Consider the following 20857-nt stretch of genomic DNA (forward strand, 5'->3'; position numbering starts at 1 on the left):
TTTTGGGTAGAAAATAGGGCTGTTGTGTCTTTAAGAGGGGCTGCTGGTCCCTCATCGCAGCTGCTGGCGTGTGTGTGTGTGTGTGTGTGTGTGTGTGTGTGTGTGTGTGTGTGTGTGTGTGTGTGACATAGAGGACAGCGGAGATTCATTACTTAAGCAGTACAATGGACATTTATCACCCCGTGGTGTTATTCAAATTCAGTACCAAGCGAGGACCTTCTCCACTCCTCTCTCCGCCTTGCGTCGCGGCCGCAGCGTTTATTGTTGGAGCAGCGCAAAGAAAAAGCCAGGAGGGCAGAGAGACATCCATCCAGTCAGCCAGTCAGTCAGTCCGAGAGACCCGTAAAGGAAGGATGGGAGGAAGGCAGGCAAGAGCGTCTCACCGCTGCTCTTCTTCTTCTTCTTCTTGCTCCTCTGCCTCTTTTTTTGTCACCATCCAACGCTGCTCGCTGGGGGGCTTTTGGACGGAGCAGAGAGATCCGAGAGAACGCACGTCGTGGGAACTGAACCAAGGACGCACCAACGGGAACTAAGGGGTTTCCTTTTTTTTTTTTTTTGACAATTTCGGTCTCATCACCAGCTATAAAACACCAGAGGAAAGAACCGCAAACGCTCCAAGTGCCTTTCTTCAAATAGGAGGGGATTTTTTTTATTTATTCTTTTATTAAATTAACATCCGTGGAAAGCCATTGTGCATCTTGAGGCACCAGAACTGAACAGTCTTTCCCTAAATCGATGACAGTAGCCTATACAGGTGCAGAAATGGCGTTTTCCTGACGTTCTCACCTCGGACTTTAAATTGAAATTAACTCCACTTGAGCTGTTTGATTTATTTTTCTTTCTTTTTTAAAAAAATGACTTTAAAAGTGAGACTCTGTGGTGAACCAAAGGAGATGACATTTTACTTAAAGATGCAACGGCCATGCAGCCATCTTAAGGGCCCAGGGATGTGGACACACTTGGGGTTAACTTTACAACTAGCAACCAGTGTACAGACAGAGAAAGTAAGAAATAAGATTCTTTCAAGCAGCAGAAAGAGTCACAAAGTGTGGCTGCAAAAAAAAGACTTTCTTAATGTGGATGAGTCCAAGCTTCTGTGCCAAAGCATGTGAGGTGTACTAGCTTGGATGAAAGTTGCACCAGAGGCTGTATTTGAATATATTTCATCGCAAAAAAATATCTAGAGGTTTAGTTTTCTGCTGCAACAGCTCAGTGTTGGAAATGCACTGTGAGGTTTCTTTTAAACGAGGAGCCAAATCCGAGGCAATGCTGAGCAGCGAGGATGTCAAAAATAATGCACAGAACTGCAACTCCCCATCTTGTAGAAAAAAGAGGGGGAAAGAAAACAGTTTTTGGTGTCAGACGCAGGCAATACTGTCAAAGGGCATATAGGCTGCCGTAGCAGGTGCAGCCATGGGGCCTATACAATAACTGCTCGTGCACACTTGTGATTTAAATACTCAAATGCTTCATTTCTTCTTCTTTTCAATCATGGCAGAAGATATACAGAGTCTCTAGCGACTGATTGTCCAAACGCAATTCTTGAGTAAACTCAAATTCAACCCCAAGAATTGTGTATGGACATCTGTTGCTGCAGACTCACATTCATCACTGCTGGCTTTGGCCAAACGCCACAGCAAGAATGTGGGGCCTCCAAACCACAAAGGAGGCTCACAGAAAGGCCTTTAGTGTCGTTTTGTTGTGTAACTGTCTCATTTCAGGTAAGATTCAGAGCACATTTAGCATGTTATGGAGGACTGGGCCAAAATAAAGTGGAGGAAACCTTGACTCTGCCTCGTGTAGTGTGTTATTCGAGGTGTGCGTTGTGGTTGGCCCCGATTGGTATTTACACTTTGTCGAAGATCTAATCAAGACTGTTTGTTTTAAATGGCAAATATCGACCGGAAGCATTGATGTATCGACTGTGTTTGGCAAATAGTAGAAAGCAGTGAGTTGAGTGGTCGCAGAGTGAGGCCTGCATGCAGCACTGGTGCACGTGAGGAGCTAGAAACTGGACCAGGAGGCATGACCGAGGAGGGTGAATACGCACGATAACGCAGATAAAATAAATGTGAAAAGTCTTCCTTAAAAGCTGCATTTGGCTGTAAAAAATAATGAAATAATCCCTGATAATTTATTAATATATTAAGAGCACATTTAGAGCCTATTAAGGCAAAGTGCATCCTACAGGAAGGCACTTAACCTCAGATATATGACTGAAAACACCGTTTTTTAAAACGCACTTGGTGCTTCTAAACAAAGGCAGCACACTACATATTCATGTGCTGTAAAAAGAGAAAACACACACACACAGAGCAGAAGAGGCCTGGTGACTGATGCTGCCAAATCTCTGGAGTCAAACAGCGTCACTGATAAATCACGTGGGACACTTTTTGGCCCATTAGGTGTTTTTATGTTTTTGAATTTTGCATTCTTTTGTTTTACAGCTTAAAAACAATTCTAATTATTCTTTTTTAAAAACAATAAATGATTAAACATTTTAACTCACATTAATCTTACAGATAATTAAAATTATTGACGTTTTAAACGGTTGTTGCAAAAAATATATGCTTGAAAGAATATTATTTCCAAAAGATATTTTCTTATTTTTTTTTTTAAAAAAAGTCTTATTTTGTAGACCCACCATTAAATGAAAACAAAAGCACACACACACTCAGCCAATGTGTGTGTGTGTGCTGTTGTTGAACATTAAAGGCTAACCTATCTTAATACCAGGAGCTCAGTGCATCATGTTTGCTTTGATGCTTTTGTGTGAAACTGACTCTGTTACTGTTTCTCCTCATTTTATTTTATTTTCTATCAGTAGCCTCTAAATTACAACCGCATATTAACTATTTTAATGCACAAAAGCAATGGTGTGTGCACGTGTTTTTCTACGTGTTTCAAACAGAAAAAAAATCTAACAAATAAAATGCTCCTTTTTTTAATAATAATCATCAGGTTGTAATATTTTGACTGTGGGGATAGATGCTAAATAAACACTTGTAATTAAGAGTTATTTAAGCATGCAGGCTGCAAGCTTAGTCTGAGTTCTATATTTATAACTACAGTTTTGTTTCTTATAAAACTAACATGGTCTCAGCACTGCAGGAACCTATGGGTGCAGTAGGAAAACACGATGGAAAGCAAATCTGGCAACAGTTGCTTCTGTCAACACAATCCAAATATCATAGGGTTAATATAGGCTATATTTTCTTTTCTTCTTCCTTCTCTTTTTCGCTGTAGAAAAAAAAATAATTTTACAAACATCCTCCCAGCCTGAAAACTAAATCAATGCTATTATGTAAAATCATAATCTAGCACTTTATTTTTATTGGCTACTGTTTACTACGTGGCTGTTTATTGCAGACTGGAGATCAGAGGCGCCTTTTTATACCCACTGTTGTAATCTGAGCTGCTCAGAGTGGGAATGATAGGTTACACGTGTGATGGTGGTGATGGTGAGGCCAGGTCGACTGTCTCACCACCAGCATCGTCACCATCTCTCCTGTTGAGCAGACTGCTAGTCAGTGTGCAGGCTGTGCAGGTGGAGTGGGCCCAGGCAACAGTCCAAGCCCTGCATGCATTTAGAGCTGAGTGCATGACAATGGAAAGTGAGAGGGAATTAAATGTGGGTGCAGGTCTGATTGGATTATTGTTGGCTTTAACAGCTTAATTTAAAAACAAATGTTCATTATAAACCTTCTCATTCACAACAGCTTGTGAACTTTGAAACCTTTGGTGTTAATATTTGGTCCATTTTTAAAATGGTGGCCCATAAGAGGCACCGAGCTTAAACACATGCAGAAATATATCTTTTCTTATTAAGTGTCCCACTCACACACACACTCAGTACCCTCAGTGTATCCCAGGCCTGCACTGGCTGACACTGTGCTACACTTTCTCCTCTCCATAACCCCCTCGCAGCCTCATTAGCATTTCCTTTCTACCGGCCATTATCGGCCGGTTTCCCGTTGCAAATCGGACTCCACAACCGAGAAAAGGTTTTAGGTCGCCCCGGGCGTTCAGGGGAGGGCAGCCCGGAGGCTAGACCTCGACCTCCCGCAGTGGTCCTGTAGTTCACACCCCACCCACCACCATCACACACATGCACACACACACACATGCACATGCACACACACACACCCTCCTCTCTTATGCATATTCCAGCTGAGTGGGGCTATAGGACGGTAAAATCTCCCCCAAGTCTCGTCTAATCAGCCTAAAACTGCAGTGAGATCACAGAGCTGGGCTTAAATCGATCAGATATAAGCTATCACCAGGAATTATCGAAGCGTGATGGAAAATCCTAATCGAGGAAAGCGTTTGGATATAGGCCTCTGTGTGCGGCACAGGGTGCTTTAGGTCCCTGCAGCCTAATATGCACCTTATGGTGATGTAGTCAGGAGAGATGTTGTAAAGTGCAGAAAAACACACAATATGGTTTGAGGGGATTGTAAAATAATATTGAGCCTATATTGAGCAGAGAATAATAATCACAGCATAGACGACACTTAAAAATAGCAGTAGAATTTCACTACTAAAATATATATATATATATTTGCAATTGCAATAATAGGACATAGGAATTATATTTTGCTAATTTATTATAGCTTTAAGTCTTTATTTCACAACTGTATTTATGACTGATAATTTCGCTCTTGTAGGAATGTAGGTGGAGAAATAAATAATTAAAAAAATACTATTTTGATAATTAATTATAGAATTTATGGAATAAAAATATAGAGAGACACTCTGTATTTCTAAAAAAAAAACTTTAATTTTTTTCATTTATGAGGAAAATTCTGAGCAAGAATACAATATATTTTAAGGAAAAAAAAAACTTTAAAAAAACCCACACTGGACAAAAAAAAGCCAAAATAAACAAAATGATAAACAAAAAATATATATATATTTTTTTTAAAAAAAACCTTTCTTTCATAACACTTTATTTTAACCCCTTTAATTAGCATTTCTGAGCACCATATAAACATTTATTACATTTTATAACACACTATAATGCAGTAATAAGCAGACAGGTAAACTGGATATTTTTGTTTAATAATTATTTGTCAACAACTTTAACCCCACATGTGCAGCATCCATAACTGATTATTGATGTATAAACAGATAATGAATGACAATATAGTAAAACACAGATAAAATATGTCTTAATTGGAGAAGTTTTAATTGTTGACAAATACATTAAAAACACCTAAAATGTCCTTATATCTGCTTAAAACTATATTACAGTGTGTTATGAATATATTAAATGTTTACATACAGCTTAGAGATGCTAATTTGGGTTATAGGGTTAAAGCGAAGCGTTACCTTGTATTTTATCTTCCTGTGGACTGAAGGTCATTAAAGTTCCTATAAGACTGGGTCATATTGTCTTTCATGGTTATGCTGGAAGAGAAGATGCAGGGAGATGGAGGTTTACACATGTGATGTGATGTACACTTGCACCTGTGAGTTGGCCGGTGTAACCTGAGCTTCATATCATTACACCTGTACAGTCTGATTTTCAAAAAATGTTACGCAAACGTCCACAGAATTCCCGTCTCACAGTTTCCACATTTTTCTTGGTAACCATCTCTGAATTTCCACTCATTCCTGCGGACCGACATCAATCATGGTCAGACCTCACGGTGCAGGCTGACACATCCGCAGTGTCCAATGGGGTGGTGTGTTGTTGAGATGTGAAGGGAGGAAAGGAGTGAAGAGTGCAGAGGATGTGGAGAAAAAGGCTGTCACAGAGAAGTCAAAGATAGGGTTGTATTCCTCACTCGTTTTCTATCCTCCATGAAGAGTGGAAATAAACACAACGTTGTCTTGGTCTTGTAGTTGATAGTCCAGCTCCCCCTGAGGTTCAGAAAACACACACAATATTTAATATTCAAACATCACTGCAAGTCAAATATCTGTCTGTACTGATACAAATATGTGCACCACTCCTGTGTTCACCGGGGCCCAATCAATGACAAACTTTTCATTTCATTTACATCCTGTGTTGCGTCCTGTAATTGAATCAATGGATTCAAATTGAAGCGTTCACACTGTGTGTGCGTGTAAATATGTGTTCAGATATGAGACCCCAAGGACAAACTCGTCTTGCAGCTGCTTTCACATTACATGAAACATTAACTGACTCAGAGAAAATGAGCGATCTCAGTATCAGTGAACATACAGGCTCACCTTCACACTCACACACACAGTCCTGAATTAAATGTCTACATGAGTGTGTATAGTTACAGGGATCTACGCATGAAGATATGAACACAGCTGTGTGTATGATCACCAATCATTTAACACACCCTGAAAACAAACATAGGTTAAAAGAAAAAAAAAAATGCAGGTTTTACAAGCTGCTGGAAACACACACACACACACACACACACACACACACCATACACACTCTGTGCACCATCTGACAGTGAACATGGCTCCCAGTGCTCACCATTAGCTCCCAGTCTGCATCATTGATAAGCACCAGGATCCCAGGTCTCCTGTGGGAAAACACACCGTTTTGAGTCAGACGCATTTCCCAAAGGTATCAGACGCAAACACACGTACACATGTGTGTAAAGGATACAGACAGGTCGGACAGAATGCCTCCAAAGACACAAACGCACTAAGGGAAAAAGCAATCTGTAGCCTGCATCAAAAACGAAAGACAAAAATCATATGAAAATACAAACTTAGAAGTTGTTTTATTTCATATATAACTAAATTAGTGGAAGAAGCACTACAAAAGATTAAAATTATGTTTAATGAGAAATCACTTCCTCGTTTTCTTGGGCATGACATTTTATTTTGTCTCTAAATGTAAGCCTGTCAAATTAAATAATTTATATATTTCTTATTAAATTCTTACTTATTATATTCTTTGACTTTTTGGGGCCAAGCATTGGGACACAGAGGTCTTTTTTTGCTGTTAAAATGAAATTAATAGATAATAGTAAATGATAATTAATTAATAGAAAAAATAAGTAAAATGTGTTTTTTGCTGAATTCATTCCAGCCAAAAAATTCTGATTTTTTAAAATTATTTTAATAATTGACAGCAAAATGTAGCCTACAGAAAAAAAATGAAATCAAGTCTGCATGGTGTTTTAATTTCCGACACTTCACAGTATGAAATTAATAGACAACCAATATTATGTCTGAGAATACACACTGGTGTATTTATGATAATAAATCTATCAGCATAAGTGATTGCATGAGTATGCTATGTCCATGTTATGGCCCATATAAGATCATAAACAAGCACTATGGGGTTATTCTCACTGCTGCTAATGCTGTGTACATTTACACTGCTCTGTCTGCAAACATGCATGGAGCACTTGCATTACCAAGCGCAAAGTTCTGCATTATTCTGGCTAACAAGAACTGAGAGGGATTTTTTTTTTTCAATAAAAAAAGAGACATAAGCGGCTGAGGTAAAAGAGATCGTGCGGGGAAACAAACTGTCACCGGAAATTAATGGCGGCCCAAAAATAACACACACATACAGATGAAGCCTAAAAAAAATCCCCACCCTTCAAAGGAGGATAATGGGGATAATGGGGGGAGGGTGACAACAGGCACCTATGGGTGCAGCCGTCTCAACATATGTCGGTGTGTTTTATTTCTGAAAGCCACAGAGGAAACAGTTTGGGGGGAAAGTGGATGGTGAGATAACGCCTGAAGCAGCCTGAATAAGCTTCTCTCCACCTTGTGGGCGCGCTATGACGTCAGTGAGAAAGGGTGATGTGAGAGGAACCTGTGAGTGCATACGTGTTTCCGTACAATCCGCACTCACACACACACACACACACACACGCACACACACACACACACACACACACTCACACACAACCAGGGCTGCTTTGAGAAAGCACAAAAAAATGGTAAAGACTGTAAACTAACACACACACTGCGCCCGTAGATCTTTTTGAAAAGATAATGAAGAAACACCTTGATGATGGTTTGCTCAAAAACAGTGTGTGCTGCCAACATAAAGTACACACAAACACACACATCTAATCTATAAGGTTTATAGGTAGGGCAGCTTTTTTTCCTCCATTCATTGGTGAGGTGGTGCTATAAATAGTCCTGCACAAAGGCAGCTGTAAAAGTCAGCCAGTCCTATAAGGCTGCTGTGAGTCCCAGACCCACACACACATACACACACGTGTGCGCACACACACACAAGCTCACACACACTTGCACACAGGTAATCATCTTACTGAAACCCATAACCTGAAGGCTAGACTGTTTTTTTCATCCCCAGCATTTCTGAACTGCGGGGAAAAAAATGCTTCAGAAAGCTCCTCAATTTCATTTTCATTTTCACATTTTTAATATGTTGAATTCTGTTCTTATGGAGCTATTTTGATCAGATATTACAGCCATATTCGGCAGTTGTGGTTTTTGTTCCAGTGGCAGCATGATGTATGACAAATCCTTTAAGGTTATATTGTTGTACACAGATCAAGTGTGTGTCAAGTGCACGCACACACTCACACAGAGTCGCCCTGGACAAAGAGCTCGGGCCGTTCCTTCAGCAGGTTCCGTTGGATCCAGACCAGCAGCTGCTTCACGTCCCCTACACACACACACACACACAAAGCCCATACACAGGCAGACAACAGAGGTCACAGGTCAGGGGTTAAGGGTCAAGGTGCATGGTTCCAGCCCCCTGGTCGATGTGACGCGACAGAGGCACCAGGCGGGACGGAGGCTGTGTATATATATGTGTGTGTGTGTCTGTGTGCATGTATATTTATGAGTGTATGTGTATGTTGGGGGGGGGGGAAGGAGAGGACACTGGAAATTGGGGGGAGGGTTGACTGATGTCAATGGCCAAGAGCGACATTGTTCACCTTGGTTGGAAAGAAATAAAATTAATGATTTGTGTGTATAAATCTAGAAACGACCGTGCAGACTAGAAAAGAGCTCGACATGTAATTTTCAGAAGTTAAAATGAAGGAAGAAACTAAAAAATGCAGCCTGACATTCCCCAAAACATCCATTTCTTAAATAAAAAAATATAAAGGCGTAATTTCTCTCTAGCATCACACTTGTTGTGAAAATGTTCAATTCAGGACTAATAAATTCAGAAAATCCAGTTTGAGAAGAATAATTTTCTTTGTCAGAATCGGACATTAAATGCCTCTCGCTTGAGCTTGAATATCAGCAATGCTTGAATTTTCTATGAGTCTGACCTCGTGAACAATCAGATTGACCTTGTCTCAACAATAGGTTGAGCCTCAGTCAGACCGACTGACAGAACGCCACAAAGGCGACGACAATGAGAGGTTTTAGGATAAATCCCCACTAAACAACTAACGATGAATATATTATGGTTATGGCGGTTGTTAATATTAGGATTCAAGGTGGTGTAAGAGCTTTTGAGCATCTGGGTGTTAGTGCTTGGTGTTTTTCTGTATGTTATCTTGTAAAAAAAATAATAATAATAATAGGAAAACAGTGTAATAATAAACAAAAAAACCAAGGTGAATGCAAGAAAGCACATGACTGATATTTTCTTGTGACCATTTCCTGGTTGTGTGCTCAAGTGTGCGGTGTCTGTATCATAACAGCTGTCTTCTTAACGTACACGAGCTCGACGCCTCGCGATAACACTTGAGAGCAGCACTGCAATCACACACACACACACACACACACACACACACACACACACACACACACATGCTCACACACACACAACATCAAAATTAATAGTATCAACCTCCTTAACCAGTTTGCACAGGAATGAAAAAGCAGAAAAGGATGAGGGATGGAAATGCACAAGGAGAGAGTAAATAAACAGAAGAGAGGGAAGGAGAGCAGCAGATGGAGGAGATGAGAGGGTAAGAAGACGACGGTGAGTCATCCCGAGCCAGGTGTGAGGAGAGCGGTGGAGCCGTAGCAGGTAGGCGTCGAACCACACGGGGATTCGGGAGTTCAGCTGGATCAGAGGCAGAGCTAATATCACATTAAAACAGTGCAAAGGCTGCAGTTTTTACATGAGATACATTCAGAAAAATGCAGGAGAAAGAAATGCTGCCAGCTCACAGGTGGAGCCAAATTTGTATTTTGCTTTCATTTTACATTAATTATTCTAGTAGATATGGAATGCAGGCTTGTATTTTGTGCATATCTAAAATTAGAGACATTTTAGTGTGTGAAATTCACCAAAGATTCGCAAAAATAGCTGCTTTTTTTGTAAAATAGCAGGAAAATTTACAGAAAGAGGGGGTTATAATCAAAAGTAGGTCCATACAACTAAAAAAATGCTGTTTTCGATTTCAGATTCATCTTACGAAGTTCAAAATTGTATTAATTCACCCATAAAACCATAGAAATTACAATGTTTTGCAGTGTATAAAACCTATATGACCACAAGATAAAATGTAAAGTAAAGAAACATCACACTAAGTTATAAAAGAAATATTAAAAGGCCTACATGCAGCATTTAGCTCGTGACGACAGATTTTAAGAGGCACCTGCCTGGTCACTGTGGCAACAGACTGTGTGGATGATATGTGATGTATAAGGTGTGTGTGAGCGTATGCATGCGTGTGTGTCCGCACACGTGTGTCCCAAGCCTTGTGCGAACGGTGCTCAGGTTAATTGCAGTGCTGTTGGCCAGCTCAGTAGTGTAATGATAGCGCTGGTTTTCTACGGTTCCAGGCCTCCATATAAAAAAAAAAAAAAAAAGACAAATACCTCCCTTTGCTACACACACACACACACACACACACACACTACAGAGTACTAGGCAGTGAATATTGACCTGTACCTCTGCAGGGCTAAAAACAGAACTAATCACTACAGCAGTCATAACTCCTTCTTTGTGGTGACTCCTTTCTTTGCTCTGCCTTTAACTATTGGTAATTTTTCTCCACCATTACCCCTTATTCCCTCTTTCATCCTCTCGCCCATTTACTTTTTCATTTGTGCTCTCTGCCTCTCTCTCCGTCACACACACACACACTCTCTCTCATTCTCTCGTAAACCCTGCTCTCCTCCTCTCTTTCCCTCCTTCATCTCTTTCCATCTTTCGCCCTTTTATTTCCCTCCCTGGAGACACACGCAGGCAAACATGTTAAAAGTTGCACATAGAAATAAATAGGTTGTGTTAGCTCAGCACAGGGGTCGGCAATAATTCACTTTCATCAATTAAGCTCTTTTTTATGACATAAACAGTCATCAGGCGCTGCCCTGTTAAAGGCTACAAATCTATATCATCCACAAGCAAACAGACAGGCTTGTCTCAATGAAGTGTTTTAAAAATGGAAGACAATGTAAAGACTTCAAGAGTTAGAGTGAAAGAAAAAGGACGGCGACACAGAAAGGCTGAGAGGTGAAGGTTTTTGATGGCGCTTTACGGTCCAGGNAGACAGGCTTGTCTCAATGAAGTGTTTTAAAAATGGAAGACAATGTAAAGACTTCAAGAGTTAGAGTGAAAGAAAAGGACGGCGACACGGAAAGGCTGAGAGGTGAAGGTTTTTGATGGCGCTTTGCGGTCCAGGTAGAGGGGGAAAAAGAAAATGAGGGAACAAACGGCCAAGAGAGGGGGAAAATGCGTCACAGGCTCCCGAAGCATCTTGGGATAGCTGCGTTGCGTGGGTGGGAAGGAGACATGGAGGGAGGGGAGGGAAAAGGCGCCATTTTGACGCCGATTCAAAACCGCGCCCGCTTTTCTTTTGTGCATGCAGTTTTTCCGCCCTTTCTTCTCCTTTTGCTTTTCTGTCTTTGTGCGATTATGACGGTCATGTGAGGGGGGGGGGGGGGGGATGAGCTATCCATCTTTCTGCTGATGCGTGGGGCAAAAAAACTGTGTGATCCTTAGACCACGGGGGTTTTGTTGTGTGTGAGTGTATGAGAGAGAGTGTGAGTTAGATAGAGAAAGAGAGAGTGAGTGGGGGTGGGGTCTTTCAGTCGAGGGTCATCAATCACCGACTGGGGTCAAAGAGAAATACGAAGGATTCAGAACCAATTATATCTGCCTTCACTGCACCCCCTCTGTACGAACACACACTCGGGCAAACACACACACACTGACGTGTAAGGCGAAATTAGTTCGGAGCGACATTTTCAGGATCAGCAAACCTGCCAGACGCACAACCGGTCCAGACTTTAGATCACAATGAGCAAGAACGTCCAGGAAATGTTGTGTCAAAATGTCTGCGCTTCTGTGATGTCAAAATGATGAACTTGGTGCACAACATGGCAAAAACTCACTCTCTCACACACACAGATATACACACACACTCACACACAGGTCGGCTGGTGCAGCAAGGTCATATCTGGCTGACATTCCCTGCTCTGGTCAACTTTTGTCTTTTTGTTGTCGTGGTAACATCAGCGCCATGGATGAACACCCTTTGTTTAGTCAAATACCAAAGACACATATTTCGTTTGTTCCCTCTCTCTGTAACACACACTCACACACACACATAAATAAACTCACGAGATATTTTAACCTCTAGGCAACTTCCATTCACTTCACTCTCCCTCTCCTTATTTTGTCAATGACCCGGGCCCTGAGCTGGGTTTGGGAAATAAAATGGGGCTGCAGGCGGGTTTTCCCTCGACTCTTCCATGCTGAGTTAGTGACCCATATTGGAAGGAGCCTGAATCCCAAAGCAAAATAAAATCTAATCAATTTGGATCCTGAGGTGGAGAAGTTTTTACGAATTGAGAAATGAGCACACGCCTGCCGAGTCAGCCAAAATGATCTCTGACAAAGAAAAAAGCTTGTCACCCTACAGCTCTATTGCAACCCACAGAAATAACATAAACTTCTCCTTTAGCTCCCTTTACCTCCACTCACATACACACATATGCTGGCATTACCAGCAGGGAACATGAACAGGTGAAGGAGGCAGAAGGGATCAGTTTAACAGTGAGGATCGAAGGACAGAGAGAGAGAAGAAATGTGAAGGTGATAGGAGGATAAGGGCTTGTAGGAGGAAGTTATAGGAGAGACGTGCAATGGGAAAGCTACTATATGACATATTTACATTGGTTTTTAAATGCTGGAGAGAAAAAATATAAATAGAGCTTGCATTAACACTGATTATTGGTATAGTGTCCTCAATACATGACACTCAAAATGCAGCATATCAGCTGAAATAAATCTGAAGTTGTCAAATGTTAATTTGGGGGGGCTGCTTCATGAAGCAACATGTGTCTCCATGTTGTTGCAGCAGTGCTATTATCACGACTCTAAAAAGTTATAGCCCTGAAAAATAATGCAAAAAATAACATACATTACAAGCCACAAATTGTAACATGCGTGCCGTTCCTCCTTTACAAAGCCTACTATAAATGAATTTCCATATTGTTCATATTTCACTGCAAGTGGCCTGAGCTCAATGTCAGGTCTCTAAAAAGACTTCCTGGCTGAATAAAGGTTAAAATTCATAAAAAGTTTGGCCATTATGATGTATAAAAACAATCTGTGCACCGTGGTTATTACCTGTAATTATGTGAAATCAGGAAAATATGGCTTCACAATTTAATGCAATTCATCTTTAAATGATTGCCAAACATTTCCAAACCATCACCAAAAAGCCTCACTGAGGTATGTAGGATCACAATCTCAGGTTAAGAACCGAAATGTTATTAACAAGGGGGGGAACACGTGTTCAACAGTGATGGATTTTTTGGTTTCTCCTCTTCACACGTGGCAGGAAGTCACTGGTTTTCATTCATTTCAGGACATTATGACAGTCAGCTTGGCAAGGCTGTAAACTTTATGTGTAACCATCACACTGAATCTCATTATCTAGTTTTGGTGGTATGATATGCAGCTAAAAACATATTTGAAAAGTCAGCAAAGATGGTGCATTCAAGTGTCAGTGGACTGAGGATCAGTTTACCACATTGCATTAACAAACAGTCCTGTTAGAAAATTAAAAACTGAAGACAAATAATATGCAAAGATTGATGTTGTTAACTGGATTTCTAAGTTAAATGAAAAAGTTATGTAGTAAAAAATTCTAAGTTATCAACTGAGATGTCTGAAGTTTCCCACCATGAACACATGACATACAATATGCATGCTGTGCAACGCCGAAACACTTAACAGGTCATTTAAATGGTGATTCTAACTACAACACTCTTTAGGAACATTTCTCATCTTTGGGTTTTTACCTTAAACACTGCGTTTATTTCAAAGAGGGAAAATCTTGGAACATCACTGTTTCACAATGAGGGTCTATGAACATGAACAGACAGGTGATACTCACAGGGTTCGGACTGGCTTGGAAGAGTCACATGATGCTCCTTCACACCGTTGAAAAGCAGCTCTGCTCCACCGCTAGACAAGAAAAGTGTCAGATTGATCAATAACATGCGTTTTTGTGGAATGTAGATACTTCAACACGATTCAGGAAGAACTAGACATCTGTTAACATGACATGACGTGTAGCTGAGTTGAGAGTGTTGGAAAATGAAAATACTGTTGCTGTTAAATACTGTTGTAAAATACCTCCTCAGATAAAGAACATATGATGACCACACTGTTACTGCGTGAGTCTTTTGGGGTGGGTCAAAGTCAATTCTCAGGTCTTAATGATTCATGGGGTTAGTGTTTAATGCTAAAAATAAAGACGTTTTTTAACATTAAAAAATTACTTTTGTTTTGTTAACATGTCTTATTCAGCTGACAACCTATTTTAGGAAGCTGGTCAAAATCAGAAAATTTTTTGAGTAGGATGGAATTAAAATAAATAATTCAGAATATCTTAAATGAAACAGTTTGACCACCAAATATCAACACAACTTTTGGACAAATATTTAGTTGGTTCAACTTAAAAAAAAAATTCGAAGTTAAGGCAAATCATGTTGGTTGTACTAAACTCATTCAGTTTGTCGGATTATAAAAGACTCATGGGATTTACTCAATAATGCCAGAGTGGAACTACACAAAAAGAAGCATGCAAATCGTTACCTTAACTGTTTTAAGTTGAACCAGTGGATCACTTTACTTTGAGTTAAGATTAACTCTGTCATGTTACAGTGTCATGTTCTTTATATATCTGAGCGCTGAGCAAGGAGGCTTCATGACAGTAAGTTATGCAAGAAGGATTTTTTGCATTGCTGTGAAGTACTTTGAACTGTCAGGTATTTAATTCACTGGATTAACCAAAAACAGACATCCCTGCCTGGTTAATTTATTAATAAATTTGTCAACTGATCCTTTTCCATATTTTTTTTTTCCTGCTCACCATTATTGGCACCCCTTCATTTTTTGCATAACCTTTACAATATCTTCAGAAAGAAATGGAAATGTAGCAAATTTATATCATCAGGATCTTTTAATTGGAGGTCCAAAGTAATTTAACAAAGAAAATTGTTTTTTCAACTTACATATTGTAATTTAAAAGGAGAAACAGAAAAAACAGCATGTGCGGCAATAATGGCACCCCTCTTTAATATTTGGTTGCACACCCTTTGGCAGGGATGACAGCCTCCAAACATTTCTTGTAGCCATCTATAAGCTTCTTGCACTTCTCAGCTGGTATTTTCTCCCACTCTTTCTTTGCAATTTGTTCAAGCTCTTGAACGTTTGCAGGTTTCTTTTCCCCAATGGCAGATTTCAGCTCACCCCAAAGATTTTCAATCGGATTGAGATCAGGACTCATTGCTGGCCATTTTAAAACAGTCCATTTTTTCCTTTTCAACCATTCCTGCGTGCTTTTGGATGTGTGCTTTGAGTCTTTGTCTTGCTGGAGGACCCATGATTTTCGACTCAAACCAAGTTTTCTTACACTGGGTAGGACATTTCGCTCTAAAATCTCTTGGTAATTTTCTGATTTCATGATTCCTGTGATACGGTCAAGGCCTCCAGTACCAGATGCAGCAAAGCAGCCCCACAGCATTATTCAAGGCCTCCAGTACCAGATGCAGCAAAGCAGCCCCACAGCATTATGGATCCTCCACCATGCTTAACTGTTGGTAGGGTGTTCTTTTCCTTATGGGCTTCATTGCGCTGTCTGTAAACCACTATTTTTGTTTCATCTGTCCACAGAACATTTTCCCGGAAGGATTGTGGTTTGTCCAGGTGCTCTTTGGCAAATATCAGTCATTCCTTTTTATGTCTTTTCCTCAGCAATGGTGTCTTCCTTGGCCTTCGCCCATAAAGCCGTTTGGTTTAGTGTGCGGCGTATGGTACTTGTTGAAACCATGACCCCAGACAGGTTGGCCTTCAGGTCTTTGGATGTTTGACGTGGTGTTTTTTCCACCATTCGCACCAAACTTCGAAGACTTCTCTCATCAATTTTTCTCTCCCCCCCACATCCAGGGAGGTTCTTGACAGTTCCATGCTTGGCAAACTTTTTAATAACATTACGCACTGTTGAAACAGGGATACCAAGGTCTTTGGAGATGGCCTTATACCCTTTGGAGGTCTTGTGTTTGCTAATAATAGCACTTCTGATGTCCTCAGACAGCTCCTTTGTCTTCACCATTGTGACAAAGGAACAGGGAATAACAGGTGGCTTTTTAAAACACGGAAGTCATCATTCATTGGCTAATTCATGTCACATGGGCACAGACAATTTATCACAGGTGATTCTCATTTGTGATTTACCACAGGTGAGTCATAATGTGTTTCCATACTGATTTACAGCAAAGGGTGCCAATACCAGTGTCACAGCAAGCTTTAAGTTCTTCTATTTTTTCATCCCATTGTTTATTGTTTTAAATTGTTGTTTATCATTTGCTCTTTTGTATCAACACGAGTTCTCTATAGAAAAAAAGTTGTTTCACTTGATTAATTTTCTTCAGGAGATATTCCACATTACGTACTTAGCTTCATGGGTGCCAAGAATGGTGAGCAGGACTGTATGCAAGACCGGAAGAAGGTTGTGAAATAAGAGTGTCTTGTAATGTCATGAGGGATGGGCCATGAATGAATGGATTTACAGATAATTACATAATGGTTTAATTTAAAGGTTTGGCATTTCCTCATTTTTTCTGAGAAGTTTGCGGAGAAAGAACGGCACTGCACCACAAATTGTACCTGATGAATGTGTGGTGACCAAAACATTGTTAATAAACAGTTTTTGTCTGTTCTTTCAGAGTCACAGTTTATGATCCAACAAATCTTTGAGGAGATAATAATAATTGGGAAAATGGACAAAGTTCTGAGAGTCATTTAAGTTTTTTGTTACCTAAGTCAGATGTGCTGATCAACCTAAACCCAAGAAACAATTAATTTATTATTGTCAAATTGTATGTTTATCTGTAGACACGTTTGCATGTTCAGCTGACCTGCTGTGAACTGGCAAGACAGGAATCTTCCTATCAATTACTGTAATATAACAGTTACTTTACAAATCATCTGGTAAATAAACTGCATCTACATAGAGCATCTGTTTCTCATTCACCCACACATCCATACTAGTGTTTTTAAAAAATACTGATTTATGGATTCATATCGATTCTGAATATTTGAAATGGTTTCAATATTTATTTTCTGCAATATCGATACAAAGGTACCAGCTGTGCTTTCTCGCTCCATCTTATTTATATACTTTATTAATCCCCCTGAGGGGAAATTCAATTATACTAATTATTATATTACTAATGTTTACTACAGTCATTCTACTGTTGGTATCAAAAATACCAAAAAATGGCATTGAATATTGATATTCTTTCAATGTACTGTATCAAAGTTAGAAATTTTAGTACCGTGACAACACTAATTCATACACAGAGGATGACGCAGCTGTCATGTCAGGCGCTGGCTCAACCCATCAGCAGCAACAAAGTGTTATAAAAAAAATTATATTGCCTATATTATGATACAGATTTTGTTCTTCTCTTCTTGATATAGATAAACAGTTTACCAAGAAAAAGGACTTGATTCTAAAAGGGGAACACCACCTCAATTAAGGATTCCAATATGTTATTTCCATGGCTGAGGAAAGTTCAATCAATATTTGTGAACATGAGCTGCTCTCTCTCAAAGCCAGAAACCAGAGGAGTAAGTCTCAAACTTGTGATGTCATAAGCTATAAAGAAGGGCTGCAGAATATAAGGACAATATGTGATATGCGATAACATTGTTTAATATTGCGATAACGTTAAATGACGTGCAATAAATAGACAGATATCAAAGTGTACTCAGTGCTGCTAAAATACAACAAAATGCTTGCTGAATTTAAAAAGAATGAAAGGAAATTATTTCCAACATTCTTTTGTTAAACTAACTTTACACTGAACTGACCACAAGAGGCACCAATACAAAACATTAGACACATTAGAGAGTTACATTAGAGTTTTTTACTGATATTCTCTTTCAACTAATTAAAAAAATCCCAGAATGCAGGTTTACTATGCAAGTTAATATTGTGATGATGATAAAATCTATCTGACGGCAAAGTAAAGTGGTGACTGATATTGTTGTTGGTTTTTTTGGGGGGGCTTTTTTAAGTGGTTAAAAAGGAACTATTGTAAACAAACATTGTAATTTTGTAGTGCTCTCAGTCCTGAAACACAAAATGTACCCATATACTTATTCTGAATAGACTGTAAGTGCCTCGCAAATGTGTAACGTTTGTAAAAAAAAACACACTTCATTTTTAAGTACAGTTACTTTCCGGCACAGAGATTTTATTTTGAATTCCCCTTTCCTGCTGTAGAGTCAGTAACTAATGGACAGCTGCTTGACAGAGACAGCAAACTACATTGATGACATGTCCAAACATAAGTATGAAGCTGAATGTATTTAACTGTGTGGACCTTCAACTAATGACTGAGGAGAAATCTGGACCCTGGCTGGACCAGCTGGGAGCCACTGATCTCAAACATCTTTTCCTATTCATTGTCTATGGAGCAGCCCCAGACTCTATACCCCATGACAGCTCAAGTTAGAGTTTTAACACTCTGGTTTTTGGATTTGGGAGGGAGTTGTTCATGTGCACTAATATCTTTGGAGTGTTTTAGACCAGAGGATTAACGTATGAATTTTGAAAATGGGTGAAGTTCCCCTTTAACCCCCACCCATGTGCTGCTGTTTTGCACGTCATTGATTATGTTCAGTGACAGTCCTGGCATGTTTTACTGGACAGACTTTGCACATCTGGCTGAGCTGCAAGAGGAACCACGAGAGGTGATCAGTCCGACGGAGTGTGAGATAACCTCATTGTTTTAGATGTTTTACAAACTGCACAGTGCAGCAGCGTGAATAGACAGAGAAGATGTTAAAAGTCGAGTCAAACAGCTCTGCTCAGTTTTGTCCCTGTGTAACGTTATCTGAGCGTTTTTTTCTCTGCTCTCACACAAGCCAGCACACAGCCTCTTTCTTAATCTGCCTCTCCCTGTCAAAGAAGAGACAATAAGCGAACTCATGATGGAGAATATTTCATAAACAAACTCCAGACTAGCAGGAGGCTAGCTGTCACACTGATCTGAGCTCGTGTTTAAACGAACAAAAGACAACGACACAAAAACAAATGAACACGACTGTTATCCAACGTCTTGTCTCCGCATAAGTACTAACAGAAGACCAAAACATGTACACCAAACTATCTTAAAGGGTTTTAAATTCGCCTACCCAAACTCCAGATGAATCGCTATGGGCGCTGCCATATTGTCGGCACATGCAGGAAGTAGTGGAGGGGGGAGTCGGAAGTGACGTCTTTGGACAGAGACTTCAGCGATGGTAAGGGGACATTTTCTTTTTATTAAGCTAAATTTCTTTATTCAATCACATCTTGTAGTTATTTTCATTGAAATGTAATGCTATTTTTTATCTATAAAACTTTTAACAAATAAGAAATCCATGTCAGTCGCTTATATTCACTGAGACACGCAGATGAAGTCTGTCACATAAATGATTCTTATTTTTTAAATCCTTTTTTACATTTTATCATCATGTTTATTACTGTAAGAACTAATTTACTTCGTTTTTTTATAATGAACTGGCATTACCGATTGTTTGCACATTCTTTTAACTAAATAAAATAATAATAAAATTAGAGGAGACTTAAAATGATAAGCAAACTAAAACAAACTCAGAATTAGCCTGTTTAAGAATGAAACATATTTTTTCAACAGTTAAAAAAGTATTGTATCGATAATTTCAGTCTCTTGCTTTCTATTTTGTCCTTTCTAGAATTCAAATTCAATTGTCCTTTATATGTGTGACCATAATGAAGTAGCTACAGTGTGGTTTACAATATATGTATTCAGAATAAAATAAATAAGACTGTTGTTTACACAGTTTCACACTGTATAGCCTCCACGAAAGAAAGAAAGAAAACTGCATGGTATAGTGAAAACCCATCTCTATTCACTATAGAGCCCATTATATTGTACTGCCTAGTGAATAGTGAATGAGTGAATGACTTTGGGTGCAGCCATGATTATATGAAGTGTTGCAAAACATATTTAAAATTGTGGAGTTTTCTAATTTAATCATTTTGTTCACACATTTGACTACTTTTTTTTGTAACATTTTGTTGCTCAGTTACTTTACTTTTATTCCATGTGTTATAGTTCATATTGAGATCTTTGCCCCTCTAAGAGGAGATAAGGAGCAAAGTCTTCAGATATTTAGATTTGACTTTTTGTTTACAGTGTTTTCAGAATTTCACATTTGTTAAAGCTTGAGCATTTAAGAAGTTTGGATGTTTCGTTGTGCTTCTTTGATGTATACCAACCCTTTTACCACAAGGACAGAAAGGTTTTATTTGTATAGTACATTTCATACACAAAGAAAATTCAGTATTCTTTACATAATGCATTAAAAACCTTAAAAATGAAGAAAAACAGCATAAAAACATTAAAATGCAAATTAAGGAGAAGAAACCCTTTAAAGGAAATTAAACATTGACGACAGGGACATAAA

General features: G+C 39.3%; 1 protein-coding gene across 2 annotated transcripts; it reads right to left on the reverse strand.

Annotated features, from left to right (window-relative positions):
• Positions 1-5171: 5171 nt before the first annotated feature.
• urm1 (ubiquitin related modifier 1) lies at positions 5172-19617 on the reverse strand. Of its 2 annotated transcripts, XM_050052872.1 has the most exons (5): positions 19562-19617; positions 14247-14317; positions 8509-8590; positions 6461-6509; positions 5172-5865 (listed from the first exon to the last, which is right to left on the reverse strand). In XM_050052872.1, the coding sequence occupies exons 1-5, from the start codon at positions 19594-19596 to the stop codon at positions 5797-5799; spliced, it is 306 nt and encodes a 101-aa protein (XP_049908829.1). In that variant the 5' UTR covers positions 19597-19617; the 3' UTR covers positions 5172-5796. The 2 variants fall into 2 exon arrangements, with proteins under 2 accessions (XP_049908829.1, XP_049908830.1); XM_050052873.1 differs by lacking the exon at positions 6461-6509.
• Between the last annotated feature and the right edge of the window lie 1240 nt (positions 19618-20857).

Source organism: Epinephelus moara, chromosome 9, assembly GCF_006386435.1.
Source record: "Epinephelus moara isolate mb chromosome 9, YSFRI_EMoa_1.0, whole genome shotgun sequence".
NCBI classification, from domain to species: Eukaryota; Metazoa; Chordata; class Actinopteri; order Perciformes; family Serranidae; genus Epinephelus; species Epinephelus moara.

Coding starts and splice junctions, on each gene's coding strand:
- urm1 (XM_050052872.1), bottom strand. CDS start 19,596: ATGGCAGCGCCCATAGCGATTCATCTGGAGTTTGG. Junction 14,318..19,561: donor GCGATTCATCTGGAGTTTGG/GTAGGCGAATTT, acceptor TTTCTTGTCTAG/CGGTGGAGCAGAGCTGCTTT. Junction 5,866..6,460: donor ATGCAGACTGGGAGCTAATG/GTGAGCACTGGG, acceptor TCTGAACCTCAG/GGGGAGCTGGACTATCAACT.